At 46.2% G+C, this 26,254-nt stretch overlaps 1 protein-coding gene across 1 annotated transcript; it reads left to right on the forward strand.

The window, feature by feature from the left end:
* The first annotated feature begins 8 nt into the window (after positions 1 to 8).
* On the forward strand, positions 9 to 25,331 carry EMC1 (ER membrane protein complex subunit 1). The gene is made up of 23 exons (XM_075906479.2): positions 9 to 165; positions 3,305 to 3,429; positions 3,952 to 4,017; positions 4,522 to 4,615; positions 5,161 to 5,289; positions 5,707 to 5,833; positions 6,326 to 6,475; positions 6,882 to 7,049; positions 7,639 to 7,710; positions 8,752 to 8,805; positions 9,627 to 9,749; positions 10,783 to 10,879; positions 11,749 to 11,865; positions 13,259 to 13,458; positions 13,667 to 13,816; positions 14,419 to 14,580; positions 16,494 to 16,613; positions 19,292 to 19,429; positions 21,216 to 21,389; positions 21,572 to 21,782; positions 22,841 to 22,925; positions 23,484 to 23,613; positions 23,836 to 25,331. Exons 1-23 carry the CDS (start codon positions 80 to 82, stop codon positions 24,013 to 24,015), a joined length of 2,958 nt encoding a protein of 985 aa, XP_075762594.2. The 5' UTR covers positions 9 to 79; the 3' UTR covers positions 24,016 to 25,331.
* Positions 25,332 to 26,254: the final 923 nt, after the last annotated feature.

Raw genomic sequence — 26,254 nt, forward strand, 5'->3', positions numbered from 1 at the left:
CAGTAGACGAGGCCCCGCCCCGCTGCGGCTCGGCGGAGCGGGCGCGCTGCCTGTCGGGATAGGGCTTCCGGCTCGGACCATGACGGCCGCTGTCTGGCCCTGCCTGCTGCTGCTGGCCCCGCTGGCGGCCGCCGTCTATGAGGATCAAGTGGGCAAGTTCGACTGGTGGGTGCTGGGGCCACATCCGGGTATTTCCCCCCCCCCCCATCAGCAGCGCCGGACCCTGTTCACTGGCTCCGTCCACCCCCATCAGCCGGGAGGGGGGGGGGCCTGACATCGCTCCAAGCCCTGGATACTGACGTGTGCACCCCCCCCCCCACCAGCTCTGGGTGGGCTGCCCCGCTCCTTCCTCCCCCCGCTGTTCCGAGGCTGTGCCCGGGCCTCTCCTGCCCCCCCCCCCCCGAAGCGAAGGAGGAGCCCGAGCCTGGCCCCGCGAGGCTGTCACGGGCGCTGGTGTCTGCGGGGGGGAGATGCCCTCTGGGGTGCAGATTTGCTGCACGCGCATTGCCCGGCTGGCTGGGGGGGGGGGGGAAGAGCCCCAGCCATTGAAACATCTGTAGGGGGCTGGCCGTGGGGGGGGGGCGGCCGTGGGGGGGGGAGCCCCAGCCATCGAAACATCTGTAGGGGGCCGGCCGTGGGGGGGGGGAGCCCCAGCCATCGAAACATCTGTAGGGGGCCGGCCGTGGGGGGGGGGAGCCCCGGCCGTGGGGGGGGGGAGCCCCAGCCATCGAAACATCTGTAGGGGGCCGGCCGTGGGGGGGGGGAGCCCCAGCCATCGAAACATCTGTAGGGGGCCGGCCGTGGGGGGGGGAGCCCCAGCCATTGAAACATCTGTAGGGGGCTGGCCGTGGGGGGGGGGAGCCCCAGCCATTGAAACATCTGTAGGGGGCTGGCCGTGGGGGGGGAGCCCCAGCCATTGAAACATCTGTAAGGGGCCGGCCGTGGGGGGGGGGAGTGGGGGGGGGCTGTGGGGGGGGGAGCCCCAGCCATCGAAACATCTGTAGGGGGCTAGCCGTGGGGGGGGGGGGAGCCCCAGCCATTGAAACATCTGTAGGGGGCTGGCCGTGGGGGGGGGGGGAGCCCCAGCCATTGAAACATCTGTAGGGGGCTGGCTGTGGGGGGGGGGGAGCCCCAGCCATTGAAACATCTGTAGGGGGCCGGCCGTGGGGGGGGGGAGCCCCAGCCATCGAAACATCTGTAGGGGGCCGGCCGTGGGGGGGGGGGAGCCCCAGCCATCGAAACATCTGTAAGGGGCTGGCCGTGGGGGGGGGAGCCCCAGCCATCGAAACATCTGTAGGGGGCCGGCCGTGGGGGGGGGGAGCCCCAGCCATCGAAACATCTGTAGGGGGCCGGCCGTGGGGGGGGGGAGCCCCAACCATCGAAACATCTGTAGGGGGCCGGCCGTGGGGGGGGGAGCCCCAGCCATCGAAACATCTGTAGGGGGCCGGCCGTGGGGGGGGGGAGCCCCAGCCATCGAAACATCTGTAGGGGGCCGGCCGTGGGGGGGGAGCCCCAGCCATTGAAACATCTGTAGGGGGCTGGCCGTGGGGGGGGGAGCCCCAGCCATTGAAACATCTGTAGGGGGCTGGCCGTGGGGGGGGAGCCCCAGCCATTGAAACATCTGTAGGGGGCCGGCCGTGGGGGGGGGAGCCCCAGCTATTGAAACATCTGTAGGGGGCCGGCCGTGGGGGGGCCGGCCGTGGAGCCCCAGCCATTGAAACATCTGTAGGGGGCCGGCCGTGGGGGGGGGGGAGCCCCAGCCATCGAAACATCTGTAGGGGGTTGGCCGTGGGGGGGGAGCCCCAGCCATTGAAACATCTGTAGGGGGCCGGCCGTGGGGGGGGGGAGCCCCAGCTATGGAAACATCTGTAGGGGGCCGGCCGTGGGGGGGGGGAGCCCCAGCTATTGAAACATCTGTAGGGGGCTGGTCCGGAAAAGTGCTTTATGGACCAGCTATTTGCCCTACTGCTGCCTAGGATTGACAGCCCTGTGCCCTGCAAAACCGCTCCCTGCCTGCCTTTCGCTGAGGGAGTCTGCTTTCCGTCTCGCTGGGGAGGGGGAAAACGACCTTGGAACAACAGCGGCTTTCAACCTAGAGACGTAGGAATGTACCAATTGCCGTATGCTTTGAAAGTATTTAATGAAAATGCAAGAATGAGACTGGTTATACTGCAATGCAACCGTTCATTTTTTTCATTTATTATTAATTAATATACAGGCAGTCCCCGGGTTACGTACAAGATAGGGACTGTAGGTTTGTTCTTAAGTTGAATCTGTATGTAAGTCAGAACTGGCATCCAGATTCAGCCGCTGCTGAAACTGACCAGCGGCTGACTACAGGAAGCCCGAGGCAGAGTTGCTCTACCCCGGGCTTCCTGGAATCAGCCGCTGATCAGTTTCAACAGGCTGAATCTGGACGCCAGTTCTTACATACAGATTCAACTTAAGAACCGCAGGCGTCCCCAAGTCAGCTGCTGCTGAAACTGATCAGCGGCTGATTCCAGGAAGCCCGGGGCAGAGCAACTCTGCCTCGGGCTTCCTGTAGTCAGCGCTGGTCAGTTTCAGCAGCGGCTGACTTGGGGACGCCCGGAGCAGAGCAGCTTGGGTGCTGCTGGGTTGCTCCAGTAGCGCCGCTCCTCGGTGCTACTGGACAAACCCAGCAGCACCCAAGCTGCTCTGTCCCAGGCGTCCTGATTCAGCCGCTGCTGAAACTGACCAGCAGTGGCTGAATCAGGACGCCTAGGGCAGAGCAGCTGGGGTGCTGCCGGGTTGGTCCAGTAGCACCCAGAGCGGCGCTACTGGACCAACCAGCAGCGCCCCAGCTGCTGTACCACAGGCGTCCGGAGCAAAGCCACGGAGCACGGGGGGCAGCGGGACAGGCCAGACACGCCGCGGCTGTCCTGCTGCCCGCGTGCTCAGCAGCTTTGCTCCCCGTCTCCCTGGTCTGCTGGTCTCCGACGTAAGTCGGATCCGCGTAACTCGGGGACTGCCTGTATAGGATTAGCCTCTTTGTTTTCTTGATGGGAACTTCCTAGAGGCAGATTTGACATTGAGTGCCAAAATATCACAGGATTCCTTTCTCACTTGGTCAGACTTAATTTCTCTTTTAATTTGCAGTGACTTTTTTTCCTCCCCTTAGAAGAATTTTAGCAGTGTTATGGTTGACCTCTGTTGCATTGAGTGCCACCATATAGCTTGTATTCTGAACTCCTGTGTTAATTTTAATAATCTCTTTTCCTTTTTTCAGTAGGTTACGTGGACAGTATTATTTTTTCACACAATCTCTGAATTTCCTATTCCTTAGGAGACAGCAATATGTGGGAAAAATCAAATTTGCTTCCTTGGAATCTTCACAGAGCTCCAAGAAGCTTATTGTGGCTACAGAGAAGAATGTGATGGCTGCTTTGAATTCCAGGAATGGAGAAATCCGTGAGTGAACTGTTGTTTTATGAGGCGGGATCTGCCATTTGTGTTGGAACTAATGGATGTGGAACTAAAATTAAACTCTATCATACAGTAAAAGTTACTCCTGCTTATACAAAAGTTAACTTTGGGTGCATAGTCCATTTTAAGAGTTGAGGGTTGGTTAATTAGACATGACTTTTTACCTGGTTACAAAGAATTTATAAAAATACACTTACGTTTTTTTCAGGTTAGTGGCTTCATTTCCTACTTTTAAGTGTAAGCCAGTTAGGTGCTGACATGACTAGTTTTCTGTAGCTTACATCTAGAGCTGTTCTTCACCAGCATAGTGAACTGAATGGGGCATGAAGACTGAATTCCTCTCTCATCTTATCCTTTGGCACTTTGGAGGGGAAGTTGTGAGGAAGCTTGCTTTGGCATGACCTATTCTGTATTTGCTCTGTGGTTAGATAGAGGATGGACCTTTCTTCAGCATGAAATACTCCGGGGAAAGAATCTCATTCCCAATTGACTCCTTGTTCCTTTCAGTGTGGCGTCATGTGGATAAGGGGACTCCTGAAGGAGCAGTAGATGCCATGCTGATCCATGGACAGGGTAAGCAAGGCATAAGCTTTCCTTTGTTCATTCCCATTACAGAACTCCAGCCAAGTTTGGACAAAGAGCTAAATTTGCTAGAGCTAATAGTCATGGTAATCCTATAGTGGATGCAAGTGCAGTCTTAAAAGATTTTGTGCTTTACTTCTTGGCCTGTCCTCTTCTAGATGCATGAACATTATTTCCTGCTTATCTCCTCTGTTTAATTTATCACTTAGTGATGTCAGGACCACAGCTATGCATAATATTTGCATAACATTAGGAAGCCTGGACTTTTAGTGCTAAGAGTATAAGTGAGCTATAAAACCTGAAATTCTCTGTGCACGTTATGCAAAATGACCTTCCTGACTTTGAAGCAGAACAACTGTGTTCTGTTCAGCCATTGAGATCAATAATGTCCTGTTCATACCAGTGGAAGAGCGAGTAACCTGGAGGATCAGCAGTGAGCTGAATAAAGGAGCCAATATAAAAATATTTGTTTTGTTGTTCTCTCCTCCCTGCCAGATGCCATCACTCTGTCCAATGGTGGGCATATTTTGCGTTCCTGGGAGACAAATATTGGAGGGCTGAATTGGGAGACATCACTGGACGCTGGCAGGTGGGAAATCTTGAGCAAACTGTTTCTCTCTACCCTTTGGAATTTGTATTTCCTGTGTGTAGTTATGTTTTTGGGACAATGTCAATTAACGGTGAGGGTCATAAAATAACACTCCTGGGAATAATGCAGAGGTGCTGAATTTTGCAATCATTTATCAAAAGCAGGACTAATCCCATGGTAACCTTTCAAAATTCTTATTGCTTTAGTACTTGGAGTGAAGAGTGTGCACCATTTTGGGCCATGAGATGCCATTTTGGCTTGATGGGACTTTTGGTCCTCAGTCCCATCTTTACCCTCTCGCTGCAGGTATCAGTGGTTAGAGCTCCAGTCAGTGCCGTCCATGATGGTGGTTTGGTCACATAATATCAACTATATCTAGATAAGTGTGGTTATTTTTGAGGAAACGTATAGGTGTTGTGCCAGCTAGTAGGATGGAGAATAGCAGGGCTGGTTTTTTAAAATAATTGTAATGTTGCTATGGCTCTGCAAACTGGGTAAGTCTCTAAGTATTATCTTCTCACCCTCTGTCTCTCACCTGTGTTTAGTTTCCAGATGGCTACCTTGGTGGGGTTCCAGGACACAGTGAGATATTTGGCTGTCCTGAAGAAGAATGCCCTTTCTCTTCATTACCTTTCCAATGGCCACCAGAAATGGGTAGAGCATTTACCAGAAAGGTACAATTCCAAAACACATGTAGATCGCTGACACTCAAACTGTAGGTCCCCCTTATTCCCTTTAGCTTCTGAAAATATTGTGTGTTTAAGGTTACAGGGGGGGAGGGGGAGTTGCAACCATTCCCTGCACATCTGTTTGAGAATATGGACTCCTTGGGGCCTAATAGGTTGTCTTCATCCATGCTATCTTTGGGGTTGGTGTGTTGAACTTCAGTAGGCAATAGCCGAAGGGAAGAAGTCCCTAAAACGTTTGTGTTGATGGGAAAAATTCTCCTGTTGGCTGATGCACTTAGTTGACCCAGTCTTTTCTTGCAAAACCCAGGGTGACACTGTATAGATTCCTAGAGCAGGGGGCTTTACAGGTAGCTCAGGGTAGCTATTCGAGAAAGTGATTAATTGCTGCTTCTTCTCTTGCAGTGAGAATACCCAGTATCAGCTGGTGTATTCATATGGAACCGGCGTGGTACTTGCACTTGGAATTGTTCCTCGAAGCCATTTGAACATTGTTGCCTTTAGCGTAGAAGATGGCGAAATTACAAACCAGGTAGAAATAGCGCATTGATTCGTGGTGTCAGCTCCTCACCAGGTTGGATCTAATTTTTCCAAAGTTCCCATCTGGGTAAATTCAATATGATATCTAGATAAGTTTAATTGCATTGCTGGCACATAAATGAAAATATCATCCTGTCTCAATGGGGTGTCTCATGGACTTGGGCAGAGACTTACTTCACAGCTGTATCTCCTGGACACAGGGCTTTCAGAACTTAGTAAGGTTGAAATCACTCATGGTTACAAAATTCTTGCTTTATGAGGATTCCACAGGGAAGACCCTCTGTTCATTGGCAAATGGGATTCTTCTGCTTGTCTCACACACCTTTTATTATTGTGACTAGATTAGAAGTGAACTGTAATGTTAAGCCTTTGATCTCACGCACTACCTGGTAAGATACAGCCCTTTGCAAATGGAGACATTTCTTTCTGAAATATCTTGATGTTGTTTTCCAACTGCTGTGTGTCTCTCTTTAATGCCCTGCAGATAAGAGTAGCAGCCCCATGGCTGAAGAGCTTAAATGGTGCCTGTTGTGTGGTGGGGGAGGCAGTGCTGGTGTGTGTGGACTTTGACACACGGTCACTCTATGCTTTATCCCTGGAGACTGAGCAGGAGATGAAGCAGATCCCACTCCAGGTGAGCGAGCCTGAAATAGCTTTGCATGTAAGTGGACACGAGACTCCCTGAGAGTCAGGAGGGGAGCGGGTTTTGGGGTCACTAGTGTCAGTTAAATACTGAGGGTGGGTGGAGGAAGCATAATCCACATTGGAATAATCTGGGGGAGAGAAGGGGAGATCGTATTACTTCCACAGCAGTGATTTCAGCTCTTTAAGTCTTGTTTTTGTGTCTTATCGTGGGAACTTTTCTATCCTGCATGGTTTGGTGGCAACCTAAGTTATCCCAGATCACCTCACTATGGCTTCCTGTTCAATCAGATACGGACTAGTTCTTCATAAAGGCTGTATTACTAGTGGGAAAGTTGATACGTTGTGATCTAATGGTGTAATACCTTCTTGCCATGATTGATTGTTCCTCTTCTCAGTCCCTTGACCTAGAATTTGCTGACAGTTTCCAGCCCAGGATATTGCCCACTCAGTCCAATCCTGTCAGTGCTTCACGGGCTCAGTTCTTCCTGCAGCTGTCTCCAAGTCACTTTGCACTGCTGCAGTACAGAAACGGGCTGCTAAGCCTTGTCCGGGACCTCCAGCAGGTAAATAAAATGAACACAGCTGCAGATCCTTGAATGGAAGAGATGAACTACGGTAGAAATTCAGTGGTTTGATTGTACATCTGGCTCCATCCACTGGTAAAGCCAGAACCTTCATAAAGCATGCACTGAGCATTATGAATAAGCTGCTGATGTTCAAGTTTCTATCAGACTTTCTATAGCATTGATTGAACCTACTACAGGAGCAGGTCAACTCTCTTAACATCAGTTCAGGAAACTCTAGTTTCTGATAGTTCTCCTCAAAGTGAAAATTTATTAATGCAGGGTCTGTGCTGAGCCAAGAAGTGGTTTGGTGCTAGAAAGCACCTAAATGACTGGTTCTAGTGTGGTTAATAGTGGTGGTAGTAAGTCTAGAGGGCCAGAAGTACATGAACCTTCTCTTCAGTTGTACCAGAGGTTGCTTCACTTCCTGATAACTAAACTTCAGAATCCTTCAGTCTGTCAGATTTGCTCAGTATGCCGAAAATGAACTGACCTGTTAGAGAAGAGGCTGCTGCTCTAAACCAAATGAGAATTAAGTCCTCTGTCCAAATGTGTTCTTGTTTTCTCCCCCACTGCTCTCTCTTTTCAGGCAGCTTTGGTGAACTTTGCAACAACTGGGGAGAAGACTGTAGCAGCTGTCCTGACCTGCAGACATGAAATGGTTAGTCAGTTACACAAGGGGAATTCTAAAGCTTGTTTGTTTTTACTGTTATAAAGGTTTTGAGGGGCATGAAAGAGCAGTGCTCTCCAACTTGTAGACTGAATGTACTACCTTGACTTAAACCTGGGGTGGGCAATAATTTTTGCAGGGGGCCATTTAATGAATTTTGGTATGTGGTTATGGGCTGGCTCCCTCCCTCCCCCCGAAGAGGCAGGGCCTGGGGTAAAAGAGGTGGGGTTGAGAGTAGCCTCCCCCCAGAATTGTCTGGGGCTGGAGGCTTTGAAGTAAAAACACAGCAAAGGGCTTGTGGCTCTCAGCCTGGCAGCTTCCCAGGGTTGCTGCAGCTATTTAAAAGGCTCAACCATGAGCCATTTAAATTGGATCCTACTGCCCAAGCCACCACTGGGAAATTCAGTGGTACAGGCAGTAGGATATAAATGGAAAGCAGCCACATGCAGCCTATGTTTTTGGGACACATTTGACTTGCTATTTCCATATAATAGAAGACCCTCAGAGTTACGAATACTACGAGTTAATGAACTGGCCAGTCAACCACCCACTTCATTTGGAACCTTAAGTACACAGTCATGCAGCAGCAGAGACAAAAAAAATCAAGTTGAGCACACTACCGTATTAAACATAAACTATTGAAAAAAGAAAGGGAAAGCTGAAAAAAATTGACAAAGTGAGGAAACTGTTTCTGTGCTTGTTTCATTTAAATTAAATGCAGCATATTCTTTCGCATAGAAGAGCTTTTCAAAGCTGTATTAAATGTTCAGCTATAAACTTTTGAAAAAGAACTACACTGTTTTGTTCTTAGTTACGAGTAAACTCCACTCCCAAGGTGTTCGTAACTCTGAGGCTCTACTGTAACTGAGGTATCTCTAGCTACTTGAGTTTCATTGCCACTTACATTTATCCAAGTTAGCCGCTGCTAAGCAGGGAGGCACAACTTGCTCCTGTTAGACGCTTAATACTTCTATGTCTTCCATGCCTTTGTCATGCTCACCAGCTCTCTTTCTGTTCTCATGTTTGTTGCAGAAATCTAGAATCCCTGATAAGGCTGACAGCTCTTTTGGACATTCCCATGGGCAGGTATGGAAAGGAGCTTGTTGCCAGGAATTATAGACAGTTTTTGCAATTAATAGGAAAAACCCTTCTCTAGGGTTTGGAAGGCTGAATGGGGAGCAAGGACAGTATTACTCTGGAGAATTATACTTTGCACCATCTCCATGAAAATTTATCCAGAAACATCTCAGATCTATTCATTTCCTGAAACTGTAGAGAGCTGAATGCACATGCTACTCTCTCACTGAATTTATTGAAAGATCCTTTGCTTTGTGAACACCCGTTCCCCAGCTTAAAAAGCTTTTTGAACATTAAAAGTTTATTTAAGAAACATTGTTCTTGTGTGTAGTTAGGATAGAGTGCTGCCTGGTATTTGAAGCAGGTCATTAGGAATCAGGACTCTGATTTTTATTCCCAGATCTACAATTGGCTTGCTGTGTGATCTTGTAAAAGATGTGTAGTTGCTCTGTGCCTCAGTTTACCCTGCAGTTTAATGCATGTCACACTGTCTATCCTGCAGGGGTGCTGACACTCAAATAATTGTTTGTAAAGTGCTTTGAGAGCTTCAGAAGAAAGGCATCATAGACCCCTGCTGTGTTCTGCCCAGATGGGCTCAGAATTACAGCAGTTATTTCTCGGGAAAACAAATGGAAGCAAGTGCAGATGCAAATGTCAGCTAGAATTTTTCTGTCCCAAACTAGTGTGCTGTTTGTGTACTATTAAGCAGCTGCTGTGTTGTGCTCTAGAAATGCCAGCATTTTAGAGGTGGGCGACTTGATCCTTGTAAATAGTTTTACAGCATTTTGGGATCATGTGTTTAAGTCAGATTGTCTTTTATAATGTTCTAGGAATTATTTGTCTGCCCCAACAACACCTACAATATTAATCTGTATTTGGTTGAAACTGGGCAAAGACTGCTGGATACCACGATTACCTTCAGCTTGGAGCAGAGTGGAGCCAGGCCGGAGCAGGTAAATAGCACCCTCTCTCCTGTCATTAAATCCTCAGAGATGGGTGCGTGGAGTTTTTCTTTACATCAGGCTTGACTTAGCATGAGGCTTATCAAACTTTTTGCTGCAGCCAAATAGACAAGCCCCTGATTTGAGGTAGCATGAGCCGTTGGATATTAGTCTGGGTGTCAGAGTGATCTGGCTTCTGCCTCTGTCACATTGTTGTCTGACCTTGGCCAAGTCACTTCATTTTTCTGTGTCTATTTCCCCAGCTGTAAAACGGGGTTAATGATATGTACCCACCTTTGTAAAACATGAGCTGCACAAATGAAAAGGGCTGCCTTTTATGATAATCTTTCCAGATTGGCAGGGCTGGTGCGAGCTCTTGGGGTGATCTGCAGGGTTTGGTGGTAGTGAGAAGTGACTGCAAGACAGTCACTTGTATCCATGATGTTTTTTATCCAGATATGGTGACATTGCGTATCCCTGGGTTTATAGAGCTGGATTATAAGGGCAGGGCAAGGGTGGATTGGGCAGATGGGGGAGCTCATACTGCAGGGGAGAGCTTGACACCAGGTAGAACAATATTACCAAGAACAAAATTGCTGCTGCATTTGCCTCTATGGCCTTATAACGGCTCAGGTCTAGCTCAGTTCTTTACACTACCTGAAGCATGAGAGTTGCTGTATGAAACCAGACTTTAGTCTGCCTTTAGACCTGTGAGATATGTTCCCCTGAAGGTAGCACTGCATCCAGTTGTTGCTTTAGAATGGTAGTTCTCAACCAGTTTACCATTGAGGGCCACATATGCAGCTCTCCGTTATGTGGGATGCACACTCACAGTATATATATGGCCCTGAGGGTGTCACACAGGCCACAGCTGTGTGCTGATTGGGCCACATTTGGCCCGGGGGTTGAAAGCTACTGTTTTAGAACCTTAATGTAATGGTGATCTTAAATCTTTCCTCTTCTTGCCTTTGAATTACATCTTCCTTGTGTGGTGCAGGAGATTATAGTCATGATCATCTCCTCTTTCTTTGTCTCCCTTTTCCAGCTCTACATCCAGGTCTTTCTGAAGAAAGATGACTCTGTGGGCTACCGAGCACTGGTACAAACAGAAGACCACATGCTCATGTTTCTCCAGCAACCAGGTAATTGGAAGCAGATTGGCTGGTTCCCCCATATGATAATGTATCCTTTCTTGGTTGTTGCAGTAGTGCACATTTAGTTGTTATGTCTAACCAAGTGTATTTTTTCTTGTGCTAAATCCCATTGGGAGGATTGCAAACACCAGGAATATCCCTTTTCCTCACAGTTGAAATTTTCTTTCACTACCAGAGCTGAGAATCTGATCCTGTAATGTGCTTTGTTGAACAACAGTCTGTTGCCGTTAGTGGGTCTGTAGAATTTCAGGGTTCTGCCCTCACAGAACTTACTGCATAACAGGGAAATGTAACTGCTATTCCGTGATGCTTTTTTGAGAAGAAAGGAAATTCCTCAGACAAAATATGGTGTTAACTGTTAGAGTGGGGTTGAGAATATATTTCTGTTTCCTGCAAAGCCTCAAAGACTCGAGCATGTTAGAGATTGAACTTCATAACTTGTCAAAGCTTTTTTTGTTTTGGGTGATTCCAACCTTTTTGCAAGCCCTACAATGCTCAAGTCATGAGTGTATACCTTCGACAGTGTCCCTAGTTTAATAAAGTGAGGGAGCTTGGTAGTGATTAAATACCAGTATGTTTGTTATTGTAGTAGACAGTAAATATCAATATCCAAATTGCTTCAGAAATGTGGCATTTTGCATTTTTATTAAGCAGACGTTTATTTTTGTGAAGATTAGACAGAAGATCCTTCGGTCCCAGGTGTTAGTGGTATAGCTGCAATCTGTTTCAGTGGACTGGATTTGTAAGATGTTCCTGTCTGTCAGTTGCTCTCAGGAGCAAACACAGCAAAGATTTAGGAAATGCATTTGTCTGCTCTTTCAATCAACCTAAGTTGCCTTTTCTTTGTATCTCCCTAGGAAGAGTTGTGTGGAGCAGGGAAGAGTCGCTGGCTGAAGTGGTAAGCTTGGAGATGGTGGATCTACCTCTGACGGGTGCCCAGGCTGAATTGGAAGGGGAATTTGGAAAGAAAGCAGGTAATAGCCATGACCCTCCTGTGAATAGGATTGAACTTTTGCAGTGATCTAATAAATATATACAGGGCTCGACAAACCACGACGAAATCCACTTGCCAGCCCTGCACCACGCATGCGCCAGACCCGCACTGTGCATGCGTGCGCCGCTGGTGAATGGGATGACCGGCTGAAATCTACTTGCAATGGGCGAGTAGATACACGGATTTGGCGAGCTCTGTCTGTGTCTATATATCCCTGACTCCAAAACTATGAGTTCTCATCCCAGATTTCTTGTGCAGACATGATCAAAATAAACTAGACTTCCAGGTTTTGTATCCTTCTAAAACTAGATCATATACATATGTTTTAGTCATGAATTCTCCATATCCCTCTGGATATAACAGATACAGACTAATAAGGGAAATTATAGCCAACTTGCCTGCTCTTACCAAAACACTTCTATTAGTTATCCTGTAGACTGAATTATAATTGCTTTTATTGTCTTTCTTGCTATCCGGATCCAGCCATTCAAGGTAATCCAAAGAATCACTTGCAGTTCCTTTCCTCTCTTTTCTGACAGCCTCTTTTCTGGTGGATCTTTGTCTTCCCTGTTTGGTTTATTTCTCAGAGAAGAGGTAGATTAAGCATAGGACACAGCTCCAAACAAAGAGCCAACTCAGACTAAGGATGTTATATTTAGATTAATCAACTAATTGAATAGTTGATGCAATTTGCATCGACTATTTGATTAGTTGGTAAGGGCACCTCTGCCTTTGAAATGTAGCAAGAGCCCTGCTGGCTCTTGCTACATTTCAAAGTTAGAAGCACTTCCAATTCCCTGCTGCTCCCCTTCACTCCCCTGATATAGTGCTGGGGGCAAGGAACCAGCTTTTAAGCCTGCTCCCCCCAAGCACCGGCTCCTGTTCCCACACTTGCTGCCACTTTCTGATAGAGGCAGCAAGTGAGTGGGGGGGAGCAACTAGCTGAGTCAACTACATCCCTAATTCATATTTCAGTTGCCAAGATTTGGGTGCTTCTAAGTAAAGATGGTTCCTTAGTTAGGAGCGAAGTAAAAGCAGGAGGCAAAGGCAAAGTACACTGGTTAGTACTTGAGTAGGCTGCACACATAGTGTTGTGGCTTGCAGGAAAGCTTGACTTGAGATAAGCAGAGTGCCTGCTGAAGTGGGATATGGCAGTGTGTATTTAGGGGCTTGGAAAGCAAAGGAGTTTCTGTGATGGTAATGAGTTAAAATATGATCTAGGTATCATGGAATATGAAGCAGAATTTTCTTAACTAATATAAATATGTATGGCAGCACATGACTTTCATAGACTGAGGCAGGGGTCGGATTTGCTGTGCTGCGTGTGTTTTCCCTGCTTGTTGCACTAACATTTGTCACTGACTTATTTGCAGATGGCTTGCTGGGGATGTTTCTGAAGCGCCTATCTTCTCAGCTCATCTTGCTGCAGGCCTGGACTGCACATCTCTGGAAGATGTTCTATGATGCCAGGAAGCCACGGAGCCAGATTAAGAATGAGATCAACATTGACAACTTGGCGAGAGATGAGTTCAACCTGCAGAAAATGATGGTGATGGTCACTGCTTCAGGAAAGGTGAGGGTGGCAGGGCCTGGAAGCCAATCCTGGGTCAAACTTAGCATCCTGCCTATGGTGAGGGGGGGATTCAGTGCTAAGACTGTGGTGGGAAAGGTGTCAGACCAGTGGAATGTCTTGTGGTGGATGGAACCCAAAGCAGAATGCAAGATCTAGATGTGAAAGGCTGTTACACGTGTTGGATTTTCTTTTTGTCTGCGTGCTTCAGCTCTTTGGTATTGAAAGCAGCTCTGGGACCATTCTGTGGAAGCAGTACCTTCAGAACGTGAGACCGGGCTCCTCCTTTAAACTGATGGTCCAGAGAACAACGGCCCACTTCCCCCACCCCCCACAGTGTACACTGCTTGTTAAGGACAAGGTGAGTCCCTTTCACACACCTCCAAAGGGTTCTGCTGGACCGGTAGTGAAATCCCCCTCGTTCAGAAAGTATCTTTTTGTATATGATGATAACCATGGTGATAGCTGGGTGAAGCTGAGAGGAGTGGACGTGGCAGATGACAGGAGGACAGAAACAGGGGCACATCCTAATCCATAGTGTTAAAAATTTCAGATTTGCTTTTTAAATTCTTTGAGACAACAAAAAAGTAGAAGTAGAAAGTCAGGGCCTGGGTAAGTTAGTTAGATAGGAAGGGCTTTTCCTCTGCTAGTTACATGACAGTTTATACTCCACAGAAAATAAAAACACCGTGGCTTATTTGGGTGACACCCTGAACAGTGGTAAGATCTAGTGTGAGAAGTGTATACGTCTCATGCGAACATTATGGATCAGCAGACACCAAGGCCATTTGAGCACACAGTGTGTTCATCTGTAGGGTGAGGAGCACAGCGAGGGGAGAAAGGAGGTGCAGACAATAAAGTCCAAATACAAACCAAGCCAGCAGGTAACTTCAGACGCTAGCAGAATAACCTGCCTTCTCTGTGTTTGCCCTGACTCGTTTCTCATCCTGTTGCCTGTTTCAGGAGACCAAAATGAGCGCTCTCTATGTCTTTAACCCCATCTTTGGGAGGTGGAGTCAGGTGGCTCCCCCTGTTCTGAAGCGTCCAATCCTTCAGTCTTTGCTTCTACCCATCATGGATCAAGATTATGCCAAAGTGCTCCTTCTGATTGATGATGAATACAAGGTAATGCTGGTCCCAGGGCAAACCACTCTTCATCTGTAGCATCCAGATCTCACCTATTAGGGCAAGAAATAAGAATGTTGTCAAGCAATAATCCACAAAGGGGATGTGGCTGTTTGATCTAAAGGGACATCATCAAGATAAAACACCTATTTAAAGCTTTTTCCTTATCTGTGTCACTAATAATCTCAGTAGATTAACATAGACACTCTAAAATCTTTGTTGTTCTTGTGCTTTGTTTCTCTCTTGCATTCATTCAGTTGTACCATGACACTTAAGAAGTTGTTTTCACTTTTGGCTCTAGACAGTTTGACTCCCCTAGTTCTTGTGCACTAAATAGCATAATGCCATTTGTTTTATTTGGTCACCTAATACTACAGGGCTATGTCTACACTGCAGGCTTTTTGCTCAAGAACAACCGTTCTTGTGCAAAAACTTGCAGTGTGTCTACACTGCACGTGCGTTCTTGTGCAAGTAAATTTACAGTACAGCATCGGAAAACAGGGCTTCTTCTAGAAGAGTTATTCCTCTTCCCATGAGAAATAAGCCCTCTTGTGCAAGAGCTCTTCCAGAAGAAGGCAGTGTAGACAGGCAACATGAATTTCTTGCACAAGAAACCCCAATGGGTAAAATGGCCATCAGAGCTTTCTTGCGCAAGAGCGCATCCACACTGCCATGGACGCTCTTGCGCAAAAGTACATCTCTTCCACAAAAGCACATGGCAGTGTGGACGCACTCTTGTGGAAGACCTTTTGCAGAAGAACTCTTGCACAAAACCGTTCTTGTGCAAGAAGCCTGCAGTGTAGATGTAGCCCAGGGGAGTGCTCTATCCCAAAACTGACTATTCTCACTACAGATGAAAGAGTCACAAGAACTTATTTAGTCATGTTAGGATTTGAAACCCCCCATAATTTTTAAAACAAACTAAATTTTCAATCTACACTAAGTTGATTCTAGCCCTCGTTTTGGGCTCTTGATGCTCTATTTTACCTCTGCAAGTCACCGGCTTACGGTCCAGGAAGCTGTGTTTCAAACACAGGCCACTGTCGCCTCCCCAATGCAGATTCCTGTTGCAGATGGCCTATAGATCTTTTTTTGTGGATGGTAAATGGCCTATATTCTTGTCAAGCAAAACTGTAAGCCACTTATGGAACAGGTTAGGGTAGTGCTGACTTCCCTACTACTTAGGGTGCCTCTGGCTTTGTTTAATCAAATTCATCCTTTTTCAAGCCATTAGTGGAATTTACATCTGTGGTAAATTGGGCCCAGAAAGCATAACCCAGGGGAGTCCAAACTTTTTTCAAAAAGGGCCAGATTTGATGAAGTGAACATGCGTGAGGGCCGACCATTTTGCCTGACATTCTTTGAACCATTAAAATTAAATGCAAATTAACTATTTTATGCAAAGTTTATTGCAAACAGCATACTTTTCATTTCGTCACATGGATGACAAATCTAAACAGGTGTTAAATCACTCTGCCTTTCATATCTGAAGGCCAGATGAAAAAAAAATCCAGGAAGCTGAAATATATGTCAGGAACATTGTAAAGTACATTACATATTATTGGTAATAAAGGTTGTCTGTCAACTTTTAAGTTCAAAAAATATGAACAGGAACATAACACCAAGTATACATGTTGTGTCCAAATATATTTATAACTGATTTAGACCAACTGACATTAACTGAGATTTTACAATGTATTCATCTCAATACATATGGATTCGTTGGGGGCCATAAAAGATAAATATTGCCAAATTACCTGTGGGGCCGTATTAAACCAGAACACGGGCCGCAATTGGCCCGCGGGCCGGACTTTGGACATGCCTGGCATAACTGGACTAACTTTCTTTTATATGTGAGTCTGAAACCTGTTGTTAACTAATGTCTTTGTTTAAACTCTTCTTTATCATCCCAGGTTACAGCTTTCCCAGCAACTAAAAACATCCTCCGCCAGCTAGAGGAAATGGCTCACTCCATCTTCTTTTATTTAGTGGATGCTGAACAGGGCAAACTCTCTGGCTTTCGCCTGCTAAAGGTACAGAAGATGCTCTGTGTGAGACCTGTTCCTCCCTTAGAGTGTATGTATGGCGGATGTTTGCTGTCAGTGGGTGAGATTTTGGTTTGATGTATAGGAAAGGTTGCTGGGTATTGACCGCTGCCAGTTCTCAAAGCTTTCTGAAATCTTTGTAAACCCACAGGTGTAAATAGTCCTTACTGAAGAACCCAAACTTGTCTTCATCCTGCAGTTTGGTGAGACTTCACAGGAGAGAGCAGTTCTCTCCTATTTCCCTTTATAGGGATGTGATTGGTTAGTTGGTAGGACTCACCCTTAGTGGGTGAGGCTTGCCGGTTAACTGGTGGCTGCTCCAGCCCCATGGGGGTCCACCATGGACAGTTGTTGCCCTGGATGACCTCTGTTGGTGAGCCGCTCCAACCCAGCAGTGGGCTGGGGGCCTCTCCAGCCCAGATGGGCTGCATTGACCCCCCCCTTCCCTTTAACTTAGTAGTTTCCAACATTTTTTATACTAGGGACTGGCAAATCCATTCACAAATTTTTGGTGGACTAGCCACATCTTATTTGCATGTTACTCAAATGATGGATATGCAAATAAAACATTACCGGTCCACCAAAAGCCCAGCCCCCGGTGCCAGCCCTAACCATAGAGTGCCCACCCCCTCCTTTACCTCCAATGCCAGCTACGGACCCCCTGTACCCAACCCCCCATTGCCAGCCTGCCACTCTGAGTCCACCAGTGCTAGCCCCCCCATCCCAAACACCTCAGTCAGCCTCCTGCCCCTTAGACCCACCCCACCAGACCCCCCCAGTACCAGTCTCCTGTTTCCAGAGCCCCCCAGAGCCAGCCCTGTCCCCATAGCCCCCCCTCCCCCACTACTAGTTCAGCCTCCAGAGCCCCCCAGCACTAGCCCCGCCCCTGGAGCCCCCAGTGCCTGCCTCGTCCCTCACCTAGCCCTGCGCTGCTACCTGCATTGTGGCGGCTTTGGGGGCTAGGGCTGGAGAACACTGCCCAGCGCCTTTCCTCCTGCCACAGGTGTTGGGAGAGGAGTGTCCTGACCTGCTGCTCAGCCAACCAGTGCTAGGCAGGGGTGGGGTCTCCTCCCGGCTGTGGAAGAGCGTTTCCCTATGCAGAGGGAGGGCCTCACAGAGCCCTCCTGCTGCATAGGCCGTGTAGGGAAGTGCTCTTCTGTGGCTGGGTGGAGACCCTGCCCCTGCCTGGCACCGGTTGGCTACGGGGTGGGGCAGAACATGCCTCCTCCAACACTCGCGGCGAGAGTAGTGTACCCCGGCCCCCAGAGCCGCTGTGGCCCAGTGGTTGGAAACTGCTTCTTTAACTAGTTAAACAATGCTTAACTGGTTAACTAATTAAACAGGATTTTACGCCCCTATGAAGATACACTTCAGGACAGAGGAGAGCATAGTAGTTCAAATAATCTTTCTCATTCAGTGCCCCAAGAGGCTGTTGCCTATTTGGAGAAATAGTTTTGCTTCCATAGACAATGGGCAGAGGCAGCATGTGAGCTAGTAAAAAGTGTTGGTCCCTGCTCTGGTGGTCCTCTGAATTGCACTCTCTGCTAGCTGCAAATGACATGGATTCAATCCCATCTGTATGTCGTATGTGGGAGAATTGTGATCTCCCACAGATCTGTGCTGGACCAGTGGTGTTTGATATCTTAATTAATGATCTAGAAAAGGGAGTGAGGATTCAACATGGAGGAGATGTTAATCCGTTAGTTAAGATTAGAGAAGACTGAACAACTCCAGAGGTACCAGATAAAAGTAAATAAATAAGCAGCATGATGGCAGATGAAATTCAGTGTTGACAAAGGCAAAATAAAGTACAGTGGAAGGAGTAGGCTGAATTACTTGTCTACAATAGTGGAGTCTACATTAACTGTAGCCAATAGGAAAAAGAATTTGGCTGCCATTGTGAAGAGTTCAAGGCACAATGGGGTGCAAAAATGTGAGGCTGGATAAATAATGGGATAGACCATGTTATGCAAATAAATAAATCACTGATCTGCCTTTGCCTGGAGTGCTCTGTTCACATCTGGTCACACAGTCTAAAAAGGATATAGTGAAACAGAGCGCCTGGAGATGGGTGACACACATAACCAGAGCTGGGTAAGCCTGTATGTAAAAGAATAATGGTATATAGAAGGTAAATTGGGAACCTTCCTATTTATCCTGGCTAATTCAAGAATGTGGAAATTTAAATGAAGTTTATAAATTTGCTGCATTTTACTAATAGAGAAATAATACTTGGGACAACAATTAACTTACCGAACTCAGTGCCACATAATACTGAAGCTAAGCAGTTAGTAGGATTCCAGAAAGGATTAAACGTGTCTGGAAAATATCCATGAGGCTGGATGTTTTTTATGACATATATATAAAGACATTGGAAGAACATTAAGGTTACATTAAGAACATTAAGGTGCTAAAAAGTTGAGAAAGCCAGACTCAAGGCTTCCTTTAATGTAGCCCCTTTGGGATGGTTTTTAATTACATGATCACATTGAAATATCTGTCTTTGAAGACAGAGACAGAATGCCAGACTGGATGGAGCACAGTGATTCGCTGTAATAAATTTTATGGAAGTTGGTTCTAGGCGGGATCTCCCCATGTCCTGTAAATGGAGATTATGACTGGTATAGGGTCAGGAAACCTTTTTGTGCATCTTGTGTCTGCTGTAGGATCTGACAACGGAGGTGAGCTGGGAGATGACCATCCCAACTGAAGTGCAGAAGATAGTGATTGTGAAGGGGAAGAGATCAAATGAGCATGTGCACTCCCAGGGACGTGTGATGGGTGATCGCAGCGTCCTCTATAAGGTACTGCAGACCATTGTTATCTGAGCTTTGGTGGCTGTGGGCTGGATGCTAAGGTTTCTAGGGAACTTGGCATGGAAGCATCAGGGAGCTGGTTCCCACCTCCTGGACTTGTAGATGCTAAGCATGTTGTAAAAGCAACACTTAAAACTGTCTGGAAATATGTTTTTCCTCATTGGAGCTATCTTCTTGAGCTGTCTAGTAATTTTCTTTATGGAGCAGCCCATATAGGAGCAGTAAAGGCAGCGAGTCTAACTTGCTATATATTATCATCTTGATCCTTTTTTTAAACCAATGCTGTGACCGCACCCCATCAAAAATCCCCTTGGAATTGTTCCCCAGTGTTCTGATCATGCCACTGACTCCTGCCTTCTTGCTCTCTGGGGCTCCCCACCACACTATCCTATTGGGCCAGATCCTCTGGTCTCCCCCAGATGAAGCACAGAGTTGGGGTTACCGCCCCCCTGCAGAGACTGAGCAGAAACTGAGCTGCTTCAGCTCTGGGTAGATGCAGTTCTAGGGTTCAGCACCCAGGAAACAAACCCCCCAAACAAATCTGTCTTTCTCCATGTAAAAGTTTTACATAGGGGAAACTTATGAGGTAAGCTCCCTTTATCAAGGACAGAGAGATATGAACAGTAGTTGTTCCTCCCCAGGTAACAATTATTTATTCTGGGACTGATGGTAATATTAAGTACAAACAGGATTTAAGTGGTTTTAAGGGGAAAACAAACCGATCAAAGTAAGTTACTAAATTAAAATGAAAAGAGAACGAATAGCTTGTTCTAGTTCACTAAGAAAGTTACTGCATGCAGATTCTTACCCTAAGAGCTGTTCTTATTTCATGTACAGGCAGTCTCCGGGTTACGTACAGGATAGGGACTGTAGGTTTGTTCTTAAGTTGAATTTGTATGTAAGTCGGAACTGGTACATATTGTATGGGAAACTCTAGCCAAACATTTCTCCAGAGCTCAGTTTTATTCTCCCACACCTCACTTCCATCAGTCCTTTATTCTCAAGCTGAGGTGTCTGCTGAGAAAAGCCGCTCCGCGTCTCCCTGGTCTGCTGGGGGGGGGCGGGTGCTAGCTTCGCATCTCCCTGGTCTGCTGGGGGGAAGCAGCTAGTGCAGGGTTGCCTCACCCCGTTTGTAAGTAGGGATCCGATGTAAGTCGGATCCATGTAACCCGGGGACTGCCTGTATAATTTTTAAGTCAGAGACAAACTCTTGCTCTGACTTGGGTCTCCAGCACCAGGTGTTATGGTAACATGCCTCTCCAGACCAACCACCTTCTGGGCTTACAGGATAAATAAAGCTATTTACAAGTTGTTAAATTGATCACTTAGTCATTAGCCTCATTAGTACATTTAAAACTATAAACAGACTCACGGGTCATATTTCTAACTTCACATATTAGAATGACACATGCACCAAAATAGGATATATAGATCCAGCAGACTGTAACATTAAAATTGACAGGTTATGTGAGGTATTTTGACTCAAGCATCTTCAAGTTGTGCATATTTATATTCAAAAGCTAATTTTCATAAAGTGTGGAGGGAATTGTCACCCTAAGGTCGAGAAAGAAGGGAAGTGGGGGAGGGGTGGGGAAGAATCACAAATCCTAATGTCCATCTTGGGGTGCATTCAGACTTGTCCAGCCCTTTTACCAGACTGCTGAAGGGAGGACAGAAGGAACTTTGACTACGTGGGTCTGGGATAATCTGCACAGGTGGCTGCTGGCACAGAGGTTATAAACTAGGGGCTTCCTGACATTTTTCCTTGTTTTAGTCCTTGAACCCTAACCTGCTGGCAGTGGTAACGGAGAGCACAGATACACACCATGAACGCACCTTCATTGGAATCTATCTGATTGATGGAGTCACAGGCCGGATCATCCACTCTTCTGTGCAGAAGAAATCAAAGGGACCTGTCCACATTGTCCATTCAGAGAACTGGGTGTTGGTAAGGAAAAGGCATTGCTTGTCATCTTTTAGATTTGAGAGCTGGAGGCAACTGCTACAGCTGCCCAGGGAATGCTCCCCAGTTCCACACTAGCGACTGTCCAGCTACCCTCTATGTGAATTGACTTGCTCTGGAGCATTGCATTCAGGCCTCCTGAATGATGTCTTCCCCTCTTGTCTCAGTACCAGTATTGGAATACTAAGGCGCGCCGGAATGAGTTCACTGTGCTGGAGTTGTATGAAGGAACGGAGCAGTATAATGCCACAGCCTTCAGTTCCCTTGACCGCCCACTGTTGCCCCAGGTCCTTCAGCAATCCTATATCTTCCCATCTGCAATCAGCGCCATGGAGGCCACCATCACTGAACGAGGCATCACCAGCCGTCACTTGCTTAGTAAGAATTGGGTTGGGGCAGGATGGAGGGATAGGTGCGTCAAATTCTGTACTCAAGAAAAGGTCCCTACAGTGATCTAGGGAAGGGGTGGGGAGCCTTTCTTGGGTTGGGGGCTGCTGCCCCAGAGAAAAATCAGTTGGGGGCCACACACAACCGAGAAGCAAAAAACCCAAACCAAGACAAAAAAAACCTCACACCCCCACTGATGTGGCCTCTGACTGAGGAGAAAGATTCTCCCCATATTCCCCTTGTATAACAGAGCCTGCGGCCCAGCCTAGTAGATTTTGGGTGCTCTAGCCCCATGGTGGAGCAGCAGGGAGGCTGGAGCACCAGTGCTGGCTCCCCAATGCTGTGGGTTGTGTGTGTGTGGAGGGGGAAGTGGGGGGGGGGGGGGCGGTATGAGCCTTGAGGACTGGATTGAAGCAGGCTGGCTGAGGTTCCCCACCTCTGATCTAGGGCAGTTTTTGGCTATGACAGTCCCAGGGGCTGCTTTAAAGAAAGGGTTATTTTTAAAACTAGTCTGTGATTTGAAGGAATAGTGCAGCTGCAGCCCTTCTCCCCCGACACAAATCCTGGTGCACGCTACTCTTAAATGTTGCTGCTCTCTGCATGGGCTATGCCTTGGCCTTTCACTCATGAACTGCCTTTAGAGCAGTGTTTCTTAAACTGTGGAGGCCGTGGGAGGTGTGCCTTGGAGAACAACAGAATTCAAAATGGTCATCTTTAAAGGGCCAGGCAACTTTTTTTCCTCAATAACTTCCCCCTGATCTTTTTTTTTTTTTTTTCCCCCTCAACAAAACAATCCTTGGTGTTTCCCATAAAAAAATGGTTTGGTATTCCTCAGTCTTAAAAAGTTTAAGAAACACTGCTTTAGAGCAACAAAAAGTATTCAGTTCTACAGACTAGCTCTCTGCTTGCTTCCACACACCTTCCTTCATCACTGGGCAGTAGTGGATTCAGCAAGCTCTCTCTGGCATGCATCAGGAGGGCTATTGGATTAGCCATCAGAGACAGCGGACGGAATGGTCATTTCTAAGATGTACTTTTTTAATGTGCAGTTGGGCTTCCTTCTGGGGCAATTCTCTCCCTTCCAAAGGCTCTGCTGGATCCTCGACGCCCAGAGATCCCGACAGAACAAAGCAGGTAAGCAAAATGCCCTGGTAGTAATCCCCATTCCCAGGCACCTGCCGAAAGGGGAAAGTTTGGGTGTTTAACGCTTTAGTGTGGAGTAGATTAATTTATCCATTCTGTCTGGCCAGATTCAGAGTAATTCTAACATTAAATTTAGAGAGGCTATTGTCATCTTTGGCAATTGGATTGCTTTGCTGCCAGTCCAAGTGTGAATAAATTATTCTGTAACCTGTTAGCATCATACTAGTGACTCGGTATTCTATATAATTACCTCTCCTTATTAGAGTAATACTTTAACTGATGTGTTCGTGTGGCCTTGAATCTAGTTAGCTGATCTTACAGATTTTAGAAGAAGGCAGTCTGAGAGACACTAGCCTAATTACAGCACGTCCTGGGCTACCAGTTTGTCTCCCTCTGCCTAACAGCCTTTCCCAAGCTGAATGACTAAATTATCTGCATAAAGATTCTAATGTTGTATCACCAGACTTGAATTCCACGTAACAGCCTACTAGGTATTTACCCACTATGCTGTGTTTGGTTGGGTTTTGATATCTCTCAAATGTCTTTCAGGGAAGAAAATTTGATTCCATATTCCCCAGATGTCCAGATCCATGCTGAGAGGTTCATTAATTACAATCAAACCATATCCCGAATGAGAGGGATTTACACTGCTCCCTCTGGCTTAGAGTCCACATGTCTGGTGAGTCTAGGTTAGGATTTCTTTGTAAAGCATAATGTGGAGTACAACCGTATGCCATCACATCTCTTTTTAGGGAAGGTATGTAACCTTAACCCTTGTGATAACTCATTGGTTAAGATTTCCTGAAGTTTGCTTGATTAGAAACTAAGACTGGGTCTATTATTAATGTATCTGGATTTCTGCTTGAAGCTGCTGTAACAACTGGTAATCTCACTTTTTCAGGTTGTTGCATATGGGCTGGACATCTTCCAAACCAGAGTCTATCCCTCCAAACAGTTTGATGTTCTGAAGGATGACTATGACTATGTGCTGATAAGTAGTGTCCTCTTTGGATTGGTTTTTGCCACTATGATTACGAAGAGACTTGCTCAGGTGAAGCTGCTGAACCGTGCGTGGCGGTAAGTGCCTGGTTGAAGGGAACACTGAAGGCACAGTATAACAGAGCAAGAGGCAGGAGTACAGGCCGACTGGGATTCTAAATAGCTGATGTCTGCTGGAGTGCACACCACAACTGAGTTTAATTGGATGTTACAAATTGTACTGTTGTGATGTACGCAAGTATTTATATCCTGTCTCTACTGGAAACGTTGAAGGAGAGCTGCCGATGGGGGGAAAAAAGAAGCCTCAACTGAGAGAAATTCCACCTAATGGCAAGGAATTGAGACTACCAAGAAGCATACATTTGTCCAGGACTTCACTTGAATCGGTTTGAAAAAAAAACACCCTCAGTTTTCTTGAAAGCGCTAAGATGATCCCTTCATTTTCCATGAAGCACCTTCCCCTTCTACAGATGTATTTCCCTCCCACCTTCTGGGGTGTACTTTGAAACCAGTTGATGGTTTACCTCTTTTATTACTACCCAACCATTACTAAAATCTTGGAGAAGCCTAGATTCACAGCAGTTCTGATTGAAAAGCTACATTTTGTAACTGCAAGCTACTGTATAAGGGGCATGAGGTGAAGGCATGTTGGTAAGTTAGCCAGGATGAGGCATATGATTTCAGCACTGACTGATCAAATCTTTTTAGTAAATTACAGCAAGACGGAAAAGTTCAGGGAAAGAAGATGCTCATTAAGGTCTCCATATTCTTTATTTATTGTGACTGCACCATATGTTCCTTTGTGCTTTAATCTTTTGAATGTTTTGTTTCACAACACAGACCTCATTGATTTGATGTTTATGGGAATGTTTTTCTCTGGTAAAGTAAATATTTTGAAGGTGTAGCAAACCTGAGAGATACCAATTGCTGTGAAATTGCATCTAAAAACATCCCACATTTTATGCTATTTTGTCAAACAGTTAAGCAATAACTTGAAACTAGGTTTAAAAATATTGATTGTGATTTAGGAGTTTTGTTTTCCCTCCATGTATCATGGATGTTCATTGTTGGTACATATTAATGTTCAGCATCTAATTTTAAATTTGAACTTTTAGTATAATTTTAACTCATTGGGACATTAAGCACTAACACTGGTTTTGTATCTCCTTGGCACATGAAGCCAAGGGTTCTGTTGCTTTGGAACCAGCCTTATTGATTTATGTTTGGCTGAGATGTGATCAGATAGCCAGATGCTGTAACAGACTAGATCTTGTTTTTTAACTGAGAGTGAGTTTCACAGTTATCTTATGTGGAAGAACGTGGAGAGAAAGTATGAGGGATATGTCCTTTCTGTATAGTGAAGAGCGGGTCATCTAAATAAAAGCAATCTGATCATTATCTATAAGCATGTTTGTATCTTTTGTTAGAACATTTTACTTGGTGTCTGTATTTGTAGGTTAAGCATTACTCCTTTTCTCCACTCAAAAAACCAAAGATACTTGTAACTTACTGTACTTAAAGCAAGAGGTGAAGGGATGGTCTCTACCCCCCTGCAAAAAATGTTGGTGCTGACCAGAAAGACTGGACATAGGGAGAAGCACGTACCTCTCTTTTGAGCACTGGATAAAGAACAAAAATGAAAACTAAAAAGTACAAATGAGTGGGTTTTTTTAAACAAATTGAACCTGTTTCAGACTTTTTACCTTTCATGAGAGACACTCATTTAAGACTTAAAAAATTAGGATAGACCCACAAGAAAATTAGCCTTACCAATTTTAAAGGGTGAACTGAATCAGATTTTGTGACTAGCCTGAGGCACATAGCATTTTACTAATGGTGTGAGAGTAGAACCTAACAGTCCAGATTCAGTAGTGCCTGCATGAACCAGTAGGAATACTATTGCTCCATGAAAACAATATAAAAATAAATCCCCTTAGCGCTGAACAGAATCTCAAGAGAGCCATAGTGCCTGCCATAAAGGAGTTTACATTCTGGGAGACAAAAGAAAACGAGAGTGGGTGAGGACAGAGGTGCTGAACTATCTGAATACAAACAAAAAGGTGTTCATGTAATGGTTCAGATCACTCCCTGTATTACCATAATGCCACCCCAGGATAAAAGCCCCATTGTACTAGGCACAATTAAGAAAAGCAATAATGAAGACCAGTGTTTCTTAAACTTTTTAAGACCAAGGAACACCAAACAATAGTTTTTTTTTTGAGGAACATCAAGGATTTTTTTTTATTAGGGTGGGAGTGAAGTTATTGAGGGGGGGGGGAAGGTTGCCTGCCCCAAAGCTGTGCCACACCCTTTCACCAGAT

The sequence above is a fragment of the Pelodiscus sinensis genome, chromosome 24 (assembly GCF_052426305.1).
Source record: "Pelodiscus sinensis isolate ZL-2025 chromosome 24, ASM5242630v1, whole genome shotgun sequence".
In the NCBI taxonomy this organism is placed as follows: domain Eukaryota; kingdom Metazoa; phylum Chordata; order Testudines; family Trionychidae; genus Pelodiscus; species Pelodiscus sinensis.

Bases quoted from the DNA above. Each gene is read 5' to 3' on its own strand.
- EMC1 (XM_075906479.2), top strand. From the start codon at position 80: ATGACGGCCGCTGTCTGGCCCTGCCTGCTGCTGCTGGCCCCGCTGGCG. The intron at 4,616-5,160 runs GTGGGAAATCTT...ACCTGTGTTTAG, and splicing joins ACATCACTGGACGCTGGCAG to TTTCCAGATGGCTACCTTGG. The intron at 8,806-9,626 runs GTATGGAAAGGA...ATAATGTTCTAG, and splicing joins TTGGACATTCCCATGGGCAG to GAATTATTTGTCTGCCCCAA.